Here is an 18,933-nt window from a genome sequence, read left to right as displayed (position 1 = left end):
TTATCAATATATTTTTTAAGTATATTTTTTTAGTATATATTTATCATTTGCAATATATTCTTCAAGTATATATATGCAAATACATTTCTCGTGCGTAGAATTTTCTATAGATAGTTATTGAAGCAGCACGACCTTTTTTTTTATTTCTATCTTCAGGACCTCTTATGTTCCAGAAATCTTGTCTCGTATAGAAATTCGCAACGTTTACTTTTCAATTTTTTTCTCCGTCTACCTTAACATTTTTTTTATTATCACTTTATTGTCTCCTTCCTTTCAAATATATTTTTCCGCATCATTTTATAATTTCTCCATTTTTTCCAAGAAGTGTCAGTTACTCAACTTTTTACGAAAGTTTTTTTTTCACAATAAAGTTTATTCCCATGAAAACTTTTATTTATTATCAAATATTTTCTTTCAGCATAATATCACATTTTGCAACAAAAAAATAAATGATATTTATTTTTCCAATTTCTTTTTTGGTCTTGTGTATTGGTCATTATATATAAATATGTTTCTTTTGGTCAATTAATGATTTTTTCTTATTGAGGTCATTAGCTCTCTTCATATTCGAATGAATATACGAATTAATAATAATACGTATTCAAAGGCGTTGATGGGCGCTCAAGTAAATAGAAAAAATTAACTGACCGTGAATGAATGGCAAATAATTTTTTCTTTTATTTCCTTAAGGGAGAGAGAGGAGGGGATAAAAAATATAAATAGTTACGCGAATTAATCGAGTTTTATATTAGAAATGCAAATATTACGAATAAGAACACAGAAAAAAAATATAATTATGCATAAGAGCTCGAAAATATACATATATGCCGGTCGAGGAAACAATGATCTGATAATAATACAAAAGGATTGTGCCAAGATGGTGTTTTATTGGTAGGCGAATTGCCAGATAATTGAGTTTGATGGCGATAACGGTTTGGAGTTTTCGCTTCTTAGCTTATAAGTACGAATCGCGATTTGTAATCGTTTCCATCATTTTCACGAAGCATATAGAAAGTCACGGTTTTTACATTCTTGATTCAACTTTTCACTTTCATTTGAAATAAAATAATATTTTTAAAAAAAATTTACAAAACTTACGGGGCACATGATTATCCCATAAAAATCATTAGTATGAATTTTCAATTTCAACAATTTTATTAGATATAATTATTTTTTAGACGAATTTTCATTTTTTGAATTAACATTTTGTCAGAATTTCTTTTTTAAAGAATTTTTAATTAACAGAATTTTTAGACACTGAATTTTTATTTGGTAGCATTTTTAAAACGCCGAATTTTTATTTGTCCGAAATTGCAACTGGCCGAAAAAAACAATCGATTTCGGCGCGATTTTTAAAATCCACCAATCACAATTTTCTTGACAACATTTGATTGGTGGATTTTAAAAATCGCTCCGAAATCGATTGTTTGTTCGGCCAGTTTCAATTTCGGACAAATAAAAATTCGTCATTTTAAAAATTCTATACCAAATAAAAATTCATTACACAAGAATTATGTTAAGTAAAAATTTGTTTTATAAAGAAATTCTGTCAAATGTTAATTTAAAAAATAAAAATTCGCCTAAAGAATAAATTATATCTAATAAAAGTGTTGAAAATAAAAATTTTAACTAATGATTTTTATGGGATAATCATGCGCCCCTATATAATTTATAGAAAAAAAAATGTTGTCCATAAAGTGTAAAATATTTCTGCAAGACACTAACCAGGAGTTATACAAGAAAGTCTTTATAAATTGTTATAATGGTCAAAGTAAGTCGTGAAACAATATTTTTAAAAATCGAGAAAACCGCATCTTTATAAGAGATGTGGAAATATAAAAGGAACAGAGTTAGGTATATATATATATATGTATATCGCGATAGGATGTCGCTTGTAAATTGTGCTTATACTTCCGGATATAGCAATGATCAATGACACGATTGTTCACTGGGAATCGATTACGCGATCAATAGAGCACGACCGAATCATCATTACGGTTCTACAAAACGCCGTACAACGAACGCGTAAAGAAGACGGGCCCCGTCACGGATGCCTGATGAACGTACATTACTATTATATATATATTTTTTTTTACTCTTCATCTCTTCTATACTTTGTACACTTCTCACAGTTCGATGTACTTGTGGAATTTTATCTTTTGTACAAAACTGTATATGATCCAATTTTATTTATGATTCTACCCTTTAAAACAATTGCCATTTTCCGGGTTCACAAATGCACATAACCCATCACGTTCCAATTTCATTTAATGCCGAATACAATTTTTCAATAATTGATTTTATCTCCATGAAATAAAAGAAAAAGAAAAGAAATCTATTTTTCTTTATATAGATATTTATAATTAAAAATTGAAAAATTAACAAAAACTTGCGGATAAATTAATCTGAAACAGCGATATTTTTCTCTAGAATAGCGAAAACTTTTTCTGTTTTAGTGAAATATATCCCTGTTCTAGGTGAAAATTTTTGCAGTAAAAAAAATATTTATTTGATTCAAATAATTGGTTACTTCACTATTATTAAATAAATATTTACTTCAAGCAAATAATTTTTTACGAATTAAATAAATTGTATTTGTTTCAAGTACCGAAATTATTGGTCCAAATAAAATTTATTTAATTCATAAAAAATTCTTTGCTTCAAGTTAATATTTATTTGATTCAAGTAATTGGTTACTTAACAATTGTTAAATAAATATTTACACGAACCAAATAATTTTTATTTGAACTAAATAAACTGTATTTGAATCAATAATTTCTGTATTTGAAACAAATACCACTCAAATAATAATTATTTAATACAAATAAATATTTATTTGATAATGGTCAACCGATTATATTTGAGTCAAATAAATTTTTTTTCAGTGTACTTTAATTTCTTTTGGCCAAATAAAAATAACCTAAAAATGTTGTTAAGAGAAAATTCGTTTAAAAAAAATTCTGTTAAAGGCTATTTCGAAAAATGAAAATTCTTAATTTTAACTAATTATTTTTATGGTATAATTATTTTTTTAATCTTATTTATTTATTTTTTTTTATTTTTTATTATTTTTATTTATTTTTTTATTATTTATTATTTTTATTTTCATCATAATATATTTTGATCTTTTTAAATTCCCATATTACATTAAACTGATGGAAAAAATGTATTTGATTCAAATAATTGCTTACTTAAATATTATAAATATTTACTTTCACCAAATAATTGTTACTTTTGAATCAAATAATTTGTTTCAGTATATAGAAACTATATTTGAACTGCGGTTATAAACAATTTACATAAATCTTAATTTTTGAAAATTGCCGTTTAAGAAGTCATATTAAAAAACGGAGTGGCTATATCGCCCGTCGCGGGCGAACTAATTAATTTCTGTTATTTCGCCCGTCGCGGGCGAAATAGATACGACTGTGTGAACTGGCTATTTCGCCCGTCGAAATGAATGTGTTTTAGAAAACGGGCAAAATAAGAAAAATAGATTATTTCGCCCGTTCAAGAGAAAATCGAGTATCTGGAAGACGGGCGAGTATATTATTTCGTCCGTTAAGTATAGACAGCTGTTTTTTAGATAATGAGAAAAAATAATTTTACTTTTTTTAAATATAACAAATAAGATGCATAGAAAAAAGACGTCTGAGTATAGGTCTAATATTATTTATTTATATCTTTTGGAGTATTTGGTTTAATAAAATAGAAGAAATTTAAATAAAAAAAAAGTTCTTAAAAATTCTTAAAATTAATACTTAATTATTTTGTGTTTTTTTCAAAAAATTTTATTAATTAAAGTTTTGAGAATATTTGTAACATAAAATTTGTTTGTAATTATTAACTTAAAGATTTTTCAAATATTTATTTTACACGTTTTTGAGACGTGACTTTAAAGATCTTTAAAGTCACGTCTCAAAATTTAAAGATCTTTAAAGTCACGTCTCAAAAACGTGTAAAATAAATATTTGAAAAATCTTTAAGTTAATAATTACAAACAAATTTTATGTTACAAATATTCTCAAAACTTTAATTAATAAAATTTTTTGAAAAAAACACAAAATAATTAAGTATTAATTTTAAGAATTTTTAAGAACTTTTTTTTTATTTAAATTTCTTCTATTTTATTAAACCAAATACTCCAAAAGATATAAATAAATAATATTAGACCTATACTCAGACGTCTTTTTTCTATGCATCTTATTTGTTATATTTAAAAAAAGTAAAATTATTTTTTCTCATTATCTAAAAAACAGCTGTCTATACTTAACGGACGAAATAATATACTCGCCCGTCTTCCAGATACTCGATTTTCTCTTGAACGGGCGAAATAATCTATTTTTCTTATTTTGCCCGTTTTCTAAAACACATTCATTTCGACGGGCGAAATAGCCAGTTCACACAGTCGTATCTATTTCGCCCGCGACGGGCGAAATAACAGAAATTAATTAGTTCGCCCGCGACGGGCGAAATAGAAACAGCCATTAAAAAAATTCAATGCAGGTTGAGGCTTGTAAATCACTTTCCCGCGACTATTAGTGAAAAAAAAAATTCTTAATTTACTCGGGTGTGTAGCGTTAATTGGTTTCATGCCTTAGAAAGAATATACTGCTGCATTTAGAGAATGGCCCACATTTTTTAATGAGTTCATTCATACGCAAAATATATATATATATAAAATACGGTTTAATGAAATATAATATATTCTCTTAAGGAAGTCTTAAGGAATAATTAGACACCCTTACTAAATAGAATTTAATAAAACTTCTATATACGTATCCTTAAAAATAAAATAACAATCTTATAACTGTGAATTTATTTTTTCATTAATTTTAATTTGATAATAACTTTCGCCTAGAATGCATATTAATAACTCGGGTTTAATTTTTTTTTTCTTTTTTTTGCACGGAAGTGTACCATATTTTCATGTATTAAATAATAATCATTCTTTCATGTGAATCATAGTGTAAAATTCTTTCGAGTGGAAAAAAATCAAAGAATAATCTACAAAATATATATATATATACAAGTGTCCATAAAGAAAATATAAATTCTCTTAATCTTACTAAATCGCATACCGTGGCCTTCGAAGAAAATCATTTTCAGAGATTAAATTCCCGTTAAAAACATTGAAATATGCAGATATTATGTATAAATATTGCTTTTTATAATTAAGCGTAACACGGTAAGTGTTGTTTGGAAGGCATTCTATAAAATTAGTTTTCATTTAACGCTAGACACTATAGCCATCATTTATAATATTAAATTAATGTTTAATAATTATTTTAAATTGCCACACAATTTCTATTTATATGTATATAAATCCTCTTTCTGATAATTGTTTTAGAAAATTTCTTTAAAAAATTTTACCCAAATTTTATTTGATTCAAATAAATCCGAATTGCGATAACGCGATAATATCTAATTTTAATATATATTTTTAAATAACGGAAATTAATTTTATTTAAATTACATTAGGTAAATTAAATTTTATCTGAAATTATCTGGAATGTCTCGATGAAATTCTATTGGATAAATTATCTACTTTTCGTATAATAATAAAATCATGAATGAACGTGCAAATGTGCACGATGCTTATAGTTTACGTCATTAACCACACCGGACGAATCAAAATAATTAACTGTGCGTAGGATAATTTTCTCTTATTATTATATGTACCTTGATGAAGACACATATCTTCTCATTTTGAAGTTCAAGGAACAAGAAAATTCTCTCTTATGGCATTTTTCATTCAAAGTATTTTTTAATTTAAAAAAAGTTAAAAATTTATTCTCTCAATTTAAAAAAAACAAATTCTATTAAATATAATTATTTTTTAGAGAAATTTTCATTTTTCGAATTATCATTTGACAGAATTTATTTTCAACAAATTTTTATTTTTTATTTATTTTTATTTATTTAGAAGAATTCTAATTTAGCCGAATTTTAATTTAACAGAATTCACATTAAATACAATTTTAAGTGCTTCGAATTTTTAAATGCTAAAAGTTCCAATTCACCGAATCTTAATTTGTCCAAATTTTTATTTATTTATTTATTTCATTTATTCAATTTTGATAGAATTAAAACGCCGAATTTTCATTTATTCGAATTTGCTAACGACCAAACAAATAATCGACAGAACAATTTAGACGCTGTTTGTAAAAATTTACCAATCACGATTTTCTTGATAATTTCTAATTGGTCAATTTTAAAAATCGCGCCAAAATTTTTCAGTTGATTGTAATTCGGTCATTTGCAATTTCGGACAAATGAAAAATCGTCGTTTTTAAAGAATTACATTATAAAAATTCGAATAAATCAAGATTCGTCGAAGGGGCGCATGATTATCAGAATTTTCATTTTCAACAATTTTATTAGATATAATTATTTTTCAGACGAATTTTCAATTTTTGAATTAACATTTGTTAGAACTTCTTTTTTAAAGAATTTTTAATTAGCAGAATTTTTAGGCAACGAATTTTTATTTGGTAGTATTCTTAAAACACCGAATTTTTATTTGTCCGAAATTGCAAATGTCCGAACAAACAATCGACACAGAGATTTCGGCGGGATTTTAAAATTCCACCAATCACGATTTTCTTAATAATTTTTAATTGGTGCCGAAACGTCACGCAGAAATTTTTCTGGCGATTGTTTATTCGGCCATTTGCATTATCGGACAAATAAAAATTTGACGTTTTAAGAATTTTGCACCGTAAAAATTCGATACATAAGAATTCTGTTAAAAAGTTTATAAAGAAATTCTGTCAAATGTTAATTCGAAAATTAAAATTCGTCTTAAAAATAATAATTATATCTAATAAAATTCTTTGAAATATAAATTTTATCTAATTATTTTTATATAGGATTATCATACGCCCCTCGTTGAATTAAAAATTTTGATTCGTATCACTTCAATTTCTGTTGAATGAGAATTATGCTAAATAGAAAAACAATTATAAATGAGAATTCATTAGAATAAAATATTGCGTAAAAATAAAATTCGGCGAAATAAAAATTCTGCCAAATAAAAGTTCGGTACTTGAAAATTTTTTTAAGTAAAAATTTGTTTAAAAAAAATTATGTTAATTCTTAATTGGAAATATAAAATTTCGTCTACACTAAAAAAAAATTCTAGTTAGAATAACCAGAATTCTGGTTAGGGTATATTTAACATTTTGATTCTGGTTAGGTTAACCAGAATTCTGGTTATTTTCACGAGAATTCTAGTTAATTCAACTAGAATTCTGGTTAACATAACTAGAAAGTAATGTTAAAAGTTAAATATAGCCTAACCAGAATTTTTTTTTCAGTGTAAGAAATAATTCTATCTAAAAAAAATTTTTGAATTAAAAATTCTGTCTAATTATTTTTATGGAATAATCATCCCTATTCTCAGTTATACATGAGAACGAAAAAAATCATTATATTAAAAATACTTTCTTTTGATATCAGAATATTTCTCACACAGAAATGAGTACATTTCGTTATAATAAAAATGAAATTTTCGAACAAAAATCGCACAAAATTATATAGTATGAAAAGGAAGAATTTTTTGAGAAAAGAAAGTAGCTTAATTTGAAAGTGGAATCAACCCCGATGAAACTTGTTCGTAGGAGGAATTATTATATATAAAGAGAGAGAGAGAGAGAGAGAGATTCACAAGTCAAGTTATAAAGGAAGGAAGGAAGGAGTAAAAGTAAAGGGGTGGGGAAATGTTCGCGAATGTGGCTGACGAATGTAGAGTAGAATTTCATTAGCGTATATAGCTCTGAGTAACGGAGTGATGGTAGAGTAGAGTGGATCGTGTTAAAATTGTGTACCTGTATTGTACGTACACGTGGTATTCCTACGAGACAGACATTGCACGAAAACTTCAGTCGCATGCTGACCATCCGACGCTCCGGATGCGCTTTCTATATAAACATTTCCAAGACAATAATGACTGACAACTCATTGCCAAAAATGCTCTTTATCAAAAAAATTACAATATAATACACCTTTTCATTTATTCTATTTCTTCATTTTTCACCATTTTTTTTACAATTTAAAAAAAAAATTATTTTTATAAAAGAAAATTCAGGATTTTTCAAAGTGTAAGAAATTACAAAAGAATAAGGAATGAACCAGAGAAGAAGAATAGAAAAAAGGGGAACAATGTTAAAAGAAGAAAATTCCTCTACTGGGAAGCAAAACAATTGATGATAAAGTGATAAAAGAAAATATTTTTTTATAAATCAAAAATAAAAAACGGTGAAAAAAAAAATAAAAATTGGAAAAAAGGAGAAAAATTCAAAACTAAAACAAAAGGAAGCAAAAGTGGAAAAAATTGATTAAAGAAATCAAAAGGACAAAATATAAAATTAAATAAGGGAGAAAAAATAATAAAAAATTAAAAAGACAAGAGGATAATAAACAATTTGATAAAAAAAATTTGTATAAAACAAAAAGAATCACAATTTCAAAAAAATGTGATTTTATAAAAGAAAGTAATTTTCTGCCAATTGTAATTAACAGAGAAATAAGAGATATTAAAAAAAAAACGGCAAAAAGTTACCTAATGGCATGAAGTTGCAAAGGATATGAGAAGATATATAATTTTTCTCAGGAAGTTATGAGACGAGTGTGAGTTTTTTTTTCATCATATATACGGCGATGACACTAATCATGAAAAGGGAGACAACAAAAAACGATAATATCCTTCATTTGCGATGGGACAATAAACCCATGATGGTGCGTGTTTCACGAAACTCGAACAATTATCAAAAGTAAATCCCGGGGAACTTGTATATAAATAAAAATTTTTTTTTTCACAATTTGATGGAAAAAATTCTTGTTCTTCGTGTTTGTGGGACGTTATCTTTACAAGATCGAAATTCAACTTGTTGAACAAATATTGTTGTTCTTGTTTTTTCTCGAACGATTTTATCGACAAGAAAAATCAGTGGTGCGGTTTGGTGATCGTTATAAAATATAAATTAGCAGAAAGATGATCGTTAAAAACAACGGTCTTTGGAGGCAGAGGCGATTAGGCATTCCCAAAAGGTTCGTATTTTTTTCGATTAATTAATTAAAAATAACATTGGAAAAAGGATAAAAAATTAATCTATTAGAGAAATGTTTAACAAAATTTTTTTTTACTTTTCTTCACTATTCACGAAAATATTTTAAATAAATATTCACTGATTTGCAACATTTCTAAATAACGCGAATTATGGAAAATAATCTAAAATTCAAAAAACCAGTTATAATTTGAAAAATATTTTTTCAATCAATTTTAATGCAATAAAATTTATAACTGTAACACTGATTTACCTTTAATAAACTGATAATCGATATCGAGAAATTTTGGATATCCTTAACACTATTTATACTCAATATAAAATAAATAGTCAATAACAGGGAAGTATTACATTTTCCTTATTATTGTTTATTTGCATATATTGTCATATAAAAATAGCGGAAAGTTTTCAATATTTCTTTTTACGATTAAAATAGATATGCATTTAATTTAAAAATTCCGTTTTTAAATATTTTTCTTTTTGTTTATAGAAAATGAGCAAAAATTTTCTTAATTTTCATCGATACACGAAAAAGAATAAATTAGCTACTGCTAACGAATATCCTATTACACTGAAAAAAATTTATTTGATTCAAATAAACGGTTACTTAACTATTATTAAATAAATATATTTATTAGTATATCAAATAAATATTTATTTGTATCAAATAATTATTATTTGAGTTAATTAAATGGTATTTGTTTCAAATACAAAATTGGTCTAAATACAATTTATTTAATTCAAATAATACTTATTGGGTTCAAGGAAATATTTATTTGAATATTTATTTGATTATAATCAAGTAACCGATTATTTGAATCAAATAAATTTTTTTTCAGTGTAACAAGCAAAGTTAAATAGAAAGTGGTAACAAAAAATTCGCTGCCACAGAAAACTTCTTCTATATTGAATTTTTAAACTAAAAAATATATTAAATATTTTCAAAACATATTTTGCTTATAACATCTTTATATTCCTACAACATATAAACTTTTCCTTTCGACAACTATACGACGATTAGCAAGATGCAATAAATACTCCTGTCTCGAAGAGATTTTCTTGTATAATTACCAATATAAAATCGATACCAATAAACAACATTACTATGAAATTACTATCGAGAGCTTGTTTTTTTTTCTTTTTGCTAAACCCGCATATATTCTTTGCAAAGAAAAAGAATTGAGAAAAAAAAAGATTTTTGTATAAATGGAACAAGGTGTTGAGATGATATAGTGTTATGAGTCAAGAAAATACATAGTTGATTACAATTCAAGATTTACGATTAGGGTGCTCGTTAATTCGAGCGATAGTTATATATGTATAATGCACATACGATGGGAAAAACTTGCATATAAACAAACCGCAAACATAGAGAGAGAGAGAGAGAAAATTTTTGAATTTATACAAGCAGCAAACTGGATGTGGTGGCTTTGGACCGCTAGATAAACGCCTACAACTATACAGAATCCCTTTTATATAAATATACATATATGAGAATACTAAAGAAACATCATCCCTATATATGTATATGTATAAACTGAGCTTGTATCACTCAAAGCAATAATCAAGGTACAGAGGTACTTTGACTTCCATTACTAGAATCACCACATGTCGTAAACACTTCAACAAGCTTCCACCGCTCGGTGTACTTCTTCCTGTATTCCATATAAGTGCCCCCCTCAAGAACGCGTCCTTCCTATATATACATCTTTCAGATGCCGCGGGTCCATCCGTTTTTACTTGTTCATCCGCTTCTCTTATTATGTATAACCTTTTTATGTATATATACGCATATATGTATAATACCAAGAGGCAAAAGATCAGTGACATTGAATACATTCTTTCACTCTCTTGATTGTATCGCTACTTATTCTCGTTATAGAAAACAATGAAAATTTTCCTCTATGTGTCGTGTGGACCTTTCTTCATTTCGAAAGTAAAATATATAGAATTTCTCCAATTTCAACGACAAATCGTAAATCTGTCATATCAATTTCAAAATAGTCATATAAAAATAAGGCGAATGAATTTTTCGTAAAAATATTATTTTCATTTTAAAGAATTTTATTAATTATTTTTCAAATTAACACACGGAAAAAAAATCATTTTATTTAAATAATAATCGGTTACTTGACTAGTACCAAATAAATATTTACTTGAACCAAATAATTTTTATTTGAATCAATTAAATTGCATTTGGACCAATAATTTCTGTATTTAAAAAAATAGAAATTATTGAATTCAAATACAAATTCTTTGGTTCAAGTAAATATTTATTTAATAATAGATAAGTAACCGATTCCTTAAATTAAATAAATTTTTTTCAGTGCAATTAATAGAATTTCTTTTTAAACCAATTTTTACCTAACAGCTTTTTTGGGGTGTAACTCATAAAAATCATTAGTTAGAATTTATCTAACTCTTTTTTACAAAATTCCAAATTTAACCAAATATTATAATTTAGCAAAATTCTTATTCAATGGAACTTTAAGTATTTCGAATTTTTATATTACAGGATTTCTAATTCACCGAATCTTCATTTGTCCGAATTTTCATTTATACACGGAGAAAAATGGAAAAACGAATAAAGTAACTTTTACTACTTTAAAAGTAAAATCGAAACTGTCTGCAACCACACTAAAAAAAAGTAGAATTTTAACCCCAAAATCGGTAGAAAAATTAACTGCATAAATTTTATCCCAGTTGGGGGCGCCACCGTCTATGTGAATTAGCATTGGTTAAAATTATTCGCAACAAAATTTATCCAGCGTTTTTTCTGTGATACAGTTCCTGTGCATTTCTGTAAATTTTTACTCCAAAAATAGTAAAATTTACACTGAAAATAGAAAAACTTATTCCGGAGATAGTAAATTTTACTATTTCTGGAGTAAAAATTGCCAGAAATGCGCAGAAACTGCGGATAATTCTAATTTTACTTTTAAAGTAGTAAAAGTTGCTTTATTCGTTTTTCCATTTTTCTCTGTACACAAATTGTTATTTGATAGAATTTTTTAAACGTCAAATTTCCAATTTGCCCGAACCTGCAAATGACCGAAAAACAATCGACAGAAAAATTAAGGCGCGAAATTTAAAAATTAACCAATTAGAAATTATCAAAAAAATTTGACTTAGTTAATTTTAAAATATGCGCCAAAATCGATTGTTTATCTGACATTTGCAGTTTCGGACAAATGAAAATTCGGCCTTTTAAGAATTCCATTGAATAACAATTCGTGCAAATAAAAATTCGGACAAATGAAGATTCGGTGAATTGGAATTTCTGTCATTTAAAAATCCGAATTTTGTGAAATAAAAGTTTTGTCAAATAAAAATTCGATACCTAAAAATGTTGTTAAAGAAAAATTCGTTTACAGAAAAATAATAATAAATAAATAATAAAATTCTTTAATATTTTAATTATTTATTGTTAGGGAAAATTCTTGCATTCCCATAAAATTCTAGATGTTATTAACTAGTGGATCAAATTTTATAAAAGAAGCTACTAATTATACTAAAAAAAATCCAGATTAGAAACTTTAGAATCAAAATTAAAAGAATTAGAAGATTTAGTTTAGTTTCAAGACTATTTTATTATCTCAAAATAAGATTTCCCCTTTTAGTAGTATGTATACCTTAATGAAATTCTCATTCGATGCGATTTAATGAGAATTAAATGGCTTTAGGTGTAGAAAAGTTTTTTCTCTATGGAAATGAGTTTGTGTGAATTAAAGATGAGGATCGAACACGTCTATTATTGGTTCCCATTGGAATTAAAGTTGGATCTTGACAATGATAATACATGGGTGCGCAAATACTTTGTAAAAGGATCGGAAAAAAAGAACATTTCATGGTCATTATTTATTTTTTTTGCATTGAAAAGCTCATAATATGAATAGTTTTCGCGACATATCTCTCGCACGATCTTTAACAATGCATGCAATCGTTGAGAATGTGACCTGTTGCTTAGACTCAGCACAACGAAGAGGAGGAGGTGGAGGACACTATATATAAAGAGGAGAGAAATGATATTACAGGACAATAGAATATCTGTGAATCGAACATGCGACATACTTCCGGTCTCTCATACAATCTATACACCCCGCGCAAGTAAAGATTGCTTTCGTAAGATTCCTTTGAGAAAATGCAAGGCGAGGTCAATATTATATTGATGTATCCATTATATGAGGATATAACCAAACTATCATAAATTACAATTTTATTTTTATATACTATCTTACATCATGTTAAAATTAAAATCTGATTAATTAACAAGAGTCATTTGCTATAAAATTATTACATCTCCCTCCAGGAGGTCTCCAGGTGATAAATTAACGTTAAATTGTAAATTTTCCACTGATAATTAGTTTAACATACTAAAACAATCAGTGAATGAACTACTGCTTTCATGAGTATGAATGATTACGAATGTCAATTTTTTTTTGAACGATTTTTTTGATTAGTGAAAGTATTGTTAATTTATAAACTCCTATACTATAAATCTTATATCATTGATGAACAATCATAAATTTCTGCTTTGCAATCATTTTTTTTTCATTATTGTTTTTATTGAGAGTCAATAGTAATGCAAATTCAATTGAAAATTATTGATCTTAATCTTCACTGTAAATGTTTGTACTGTTAAGATTGTAAAATTTAATTGAAAATATAATTGCGTGTAATACTTTGGTGAAAAATTGAGTGTTCGAGATAAGGAGGAGATTAAAATAAATTGCAAATGATAAGTGGATTTTACGTTTTAATTGGATATATATAATAATATGATGAATATAGCAAGTAAAAGATGAATGGAATAATATTTTTTTTTGTAATTAATCGTTTGTGCTAAGAATTGAAAAAAATAAAATTTAATTTTACAATAATTCAAAAATTAGTATATTTTCGAGTTAATGGAACTCAACTGTGAATTACTAACTAACTGCTAATTATTATACCATAAAGTATCTATTACTCTAATGAAATAATAATTATTTTGTGTTTCCGCATCAAAATAATAATTATTAATTATAATATAGAACATTTTTTTTATATTTGCAACTTAACAAAATTTATTGTTATCTCAATCAAAATTCAACCAGCTTTGTTAGCTCGACAAAAAAATTAAAATTTTTTTTCAATTAAAAATTTTTGATGCAAACCAAAAATGCTTTATATGTTTTTCTGCGTTAACAAGATTGAAACATCTATGATTAATGAATTTACTATTTTAAAGTATAATTAATGAATGGAATGATTGATAGTCCCGTAGCAATTTCTTATCGTTAAAAAAATAAAAGCAATGTTGTTTTAACATTTTTATTATTTTATTATTTTTCCAATTTATGCCAAAATTATTTAAAATTTTCCAAAAATTGTGTTTCAATTCCTTTCATAAAAAAAGCCAGAAAAACTATACAAAATATTAATGGAATATAATTATCAAAACTATTTCTTTAAATATTTTTAAAACAGATTTTTTAATATTAAAAAGAATTTTGACAGTGACATTTAAAATTGTTCTATATATACAAAGAGCACTGAAAAAATGAAGCGAAATGAAAGTCATTTAATGACACCTGAATCGTCTATTCACGGAATTAGAATGAAATTTCATGTGAATTAAAGGAAAACCCTTTAATTGCAACAATTATAATCCACAGAATTTTTTTTTTAATTTCTTTCTGATGCTTTCGTTTAAGAGTTTTTAAAAGATATCAATTACATAAAAGAAAGTATTATATCTTAATGTTTATAGAGCAACCTCATTTTATATACATATAAATATAATAAAACTTTTCACAGCAATAAAGAGTCACGCATTGTGTAGCAATTAATCTCGCTTTTCTTTCCACATCAAAATGAATTGCGGAACCCTTTTATTCACTGATGGTTTTGTGCGCACTATATTTTTCCTATGCAATATATCGCAATGATTCATCTAAAATCCCGTTCAATAAGATGAAATCTTTATAGCGTCGTGTCCTTATTTCATCCCTGAATGCTATCGCTTTGATATTCATTGCGAGTTTATATGAAACGAATTTAACGTCACTATATGGTGTGTGTATACGCATTAGATATATATTTACATTTACACGAACGAGAATCAGGAATCGCTATTATATCAACTTTTACACACGTTTCTCTATTTACAATATTTATATGCGGGGAAAACAGTAAAGCAATCACAACTTCCATCGCAAACAATCAAGGAATAAATTTCTCAAAATTTCCAAACTTTATTAAAAACAATTATTCAAAATATTATATATGTTACTTTTTGTTTCTTATTTAACCGTGTCAACTTTTTTTTACAGCTAGACACGATAAAGATCAGAAACTTTGCCAACAAGAAAACTTATTCGTTCTACTTTTATAAATAAGATAACATTTTTTTTTTAAATTTTAAAACAATATTTTTTCACAATAACACTGTATTGTTTAAAAATAGAAGAAGAAAAATAACGATCGTTAAATATTTAAATGCATATAGACTAAATGCTTGGTTTAATGTCTTCTTTAAATTTTGATGTGTTGTCTGTCATTATTTTATGAAACAGGGCATGTCAAGATAATAAACATATTCTTCAACGATGGCCCCCATTTCATTTCTTTTGAAGTGTGTGTGTGTGCAACCATTTTAACTTCTAATTATTATACTGATTAGATGCGGAGGCAGAGAAAAATGAAAACTTATTATATGCCTTTCATCTGTACGTAATCCCTTCATATACTTCTTACATGATCTGAAACTTTCGTTCTTCTACATTTAATGGTCTAATTAGCACTTAAAGAATATTTGCTTTTGAATTGCCTCGATATATATGACTGTACAATAACTTATTCTAAATCGCTTCTTTGCTAATATATTTTGTAATGAAATTAAACAATCCTTCTAATATCCTTTAAAGATATGACAAGATTTATTACTATCAATTTATTAATATTTATGTATTAGAAAATTAAAAAATAAATAAATCTATTCAATAATAAATATTTTTCAATTTTCTCAAACTAGAACAAAATAAATACTAATAATTGACCCTCGTTTCATCAACCAATGCGTCTAATTATATAATTGTTCCAATCAATTTTGCCTATGCTTTTGTTTAAAGAACTTTCTACAAAATAATACGCATTCGATTAAAACTTCTACTAAAAATAGTATTTCTTATTAAGATTTCAATCTTCTTTGCGAATCGTCTGACAAAATCATGTCAGTATCCCACTTTTAATACGCAGAACGAATACATATATCCTTATTTTTCTCAAGAGCGTGATGAAACGGTAAAAATCATTCAATCGTTTATTTTCGAAAATTGCTTTTGTATATTGACCCAGTTTAAATTGAATTCTTGAAAAAAAAAGAAATTGAACGTATGGTATATAAATGACGATGAAAATCATGAGCGCGTGTCCATGAGTAGTTACATAAGTTACTCTTCAGAAAATTAGGGTTGCTCTGAATCACATGGACGGAAGACATGTATAGTGATCATTTAGAAAACGGTAAGGTTCATATCCTTTTGTACATAATGCCAACGACACAAAGTAAAAGAAAACGGTATATTTCAACAATACCGTAACACGCACAGGCGACATAGACCTCATATATACAATTCGCGTGAATAGTATAATATACACATAATACTCATTGCCGTACATATATAGCTAACTACTCCATACACACACATATATGTAATGGGAAAGAATAATCGTGAAACCCCATGCGTACCGAGCATTCTGTGAACCCACAATGTGTTCTCCTCGTATCGGGATTCCATGTACTTGGGAGATATCGTCTTTAGAGGCGACATTCAATTTAAATATTTATGTTGACCCGCACACCGCCAAAGAATTTATGCGGACAATCCTTAAACACTTTGGGAATTGTTCTTTGAAATTAATTATTCATGATCTGATCGAGATTTCCGAGATATATGATCTTTAAAGTGTACATTGAAAAGGATTATTTGGTTCAAATATTTCTAGGGTATAATTGATCATGTAAGATACAATTGGCTATGGAAATATGCTGAAAAAAGATGACAATATTTGTAAATTTTATTAAAGAAGTTGATAATAATTGGAAATACAACTACAAATGTTTAGAAAGTCCATTACAGAAGTTACTAATGTTTGGAAATACCATTACAGAAGCTTCTACACATTGAGAAATCAGTTAAAAAAGCTACCAATTATTGGAAATACTATTAAAGCCGCTGTCTATATTTGCTAATACCATTAAAGAAGTTGCGAATGTTTGGAAATACAAAGAAACTTCCATAGTTTAAAAAATCCACTAAAGAAGTTGCCTATATTAGCTAATACTGTTTAAGAAATACCAATGTTTGAAAATTCCATAAAAGAGCTGCCGAAGTTCAGAAAATCCACTAAAGAAGCTGCCTGTATTTATTAGTACTATTAAAGAACTTGACAATGTTTGGAAACACAATTAAAAGAACTTCCAAAGTTTGAAAAATCCACTACAGAAGTTGCCTATATTTGCTAATACGATTTAAGAAACGCCAAATTTTTGACATTCAATTAAAAGAACTTCCCAACTTTGTAAAATCCACTAAAGAAGCTGCCTGTATTTGTTAATACCACTAAAGAAGTTTCCAATGTTTGGAAATACAAAAGAACTTCCATAGTTTAAAAAATCCACTAAAGAAGTTGCCTATATTTGTTAATACCACTGAAGAAGTTTCCGATGTTTAGAAATACAATTAGAACTTCCAAACTTTGTAAAATCCACTAAAAGAAGCTGCCTATATATTTGCTAATACTATTTAACAAACGCCAATGTTTGTAAATTCCAAGAAAGAACTGCCAAAGCTTAGAAAACCCACTAAAGAAACTACTAATATTTGAAAATACTTTTATAAAATAGTAAAAATAAACGAAAACAATAAATATATCCTAACACGTTATCAGTTAACAATTAACAATTGTTTGTTAAAGGACCAGTGAGCTTGTGGCGTTAGTGGCCTTGTCAACAACTCTATTTCTCTTTCTACACACGAGAGATCTTCATTCTCGTCTTCGGGAAATGGAAGTACGTCTTCAGCCCGGAGAAGATGATCCACTCTCAGCCAATCAACTATCAGCTGGTGAGTTATTTCTTTTATTTTTAAATAATTTTAATTAATTTAATTACGAGTTACGATGAATTTACATAAAAGCGACCACTCATCATTCTTATGAAAGTAAAATCACGAATGTACCCAATCATTGGGATTTGATAATTGCAATTACATTTGTAAAATTGATTTCAAATCGTCCTTGTGCTTTCACTTATATACCTTCAATTCTTTTCTAAATAGATAGTTTCTATACAATGTTGCATCTCAATACTTCCTTAATTGATCATTATACGGATTATAATTGTAAAATGACAATAAATAGCACTAACTGTCTATAGTTGGTATAGTGAAGAGACAATTAGAAAGTAACAGATACTATTAGAATTTATAAAATTAATTGATAATCGCTGTTTTTATTAATTATTATTATAACAATGAGAAACTGAATTGAACAAGTATTAAATTCTGTTCAAAGTATTAATAATTAAAGAATTTATAAAAAATAATTTTTAACTAAGAATAGATTTTAGAAGGTGCAAACAATCTTAAATGAAATTTGTATTTCTCATTTAAAAAAAAAAAAACTGTATCAAAAGTTCGATGAAACAATGTTTACGGATGAAGAAAAGGCTAACGACCTGATAAATAATTGAGACGTCGTTTAAACCGGTTTTAAAGTAAATTGGAAGGTTTTTGCTCGATGTGTCAAATTTTGACAAGTCAATCCTCGAGGGAATATTCATGATTATGAAACTAATTTTATAGTATCTGGCAAGTGACGT

At 26.6% G+C, this 18,933-nt stretch overlaps 2 protein-coding genes across 3 annotated transcripts in view; both read left to right on the top strand.

The window, feature by feature from the left end:
* Positions 1-18,933, top strand: part of LOC127284564 (major facilitator superfamily domain-containing protein 12-like) — a 376,445-nt gene that overhangs the window by 292,074 nt on the left and 65,438 nt on the right. The gene's annotated exons all lie outside the window — the stretch shown is intronic.
* Positions 7,785-18,933, top strand: part of LOC127284567 (heparan sulfate 2-O-sulfotransferase pipe) — a 62,574-nt gene continuing 51,425 nt past the window's right edge. For both annotated transcript variants that reach the window (XM_051310069.1, XM_051310068.1), the window contains exons 1-2: positions 7,785-9,051; positions 18,030-18,178. In XM_051310069.1, coding sequence (XP_051166026.1) covers positions 8,996-9,051; positions 18,030-18,178 — 205 coding nt within the window. In that variant the 5' untranslated portion in view covers positions 7,785-8,995. The remainder of the gene's footprint in view (positions 9,052-18,029; positions 18,179-18,933) is intronic.

Source organism: Leptopilina boulardi, unplaced genomic scaffold (assembly GCF_019393585.1).
Source record: "Leptopilina boulardi isolate dan_hultmark-lab unplaced genomic scaffold, ZJU_Lbou_2.1 LbouV2_325, whole genome shotgun sequence".
In the NCBI taxonomy this organism is placed as follows: Eukaryota; Metazoa; Arthropoda; class Insecta; order Hymenoptera; family Figitidae; genus Leptopilina; species Leptopilina boulardi.
This window is presented reverse-complemented; position numbering and strand designations above follow the sequence as displayed.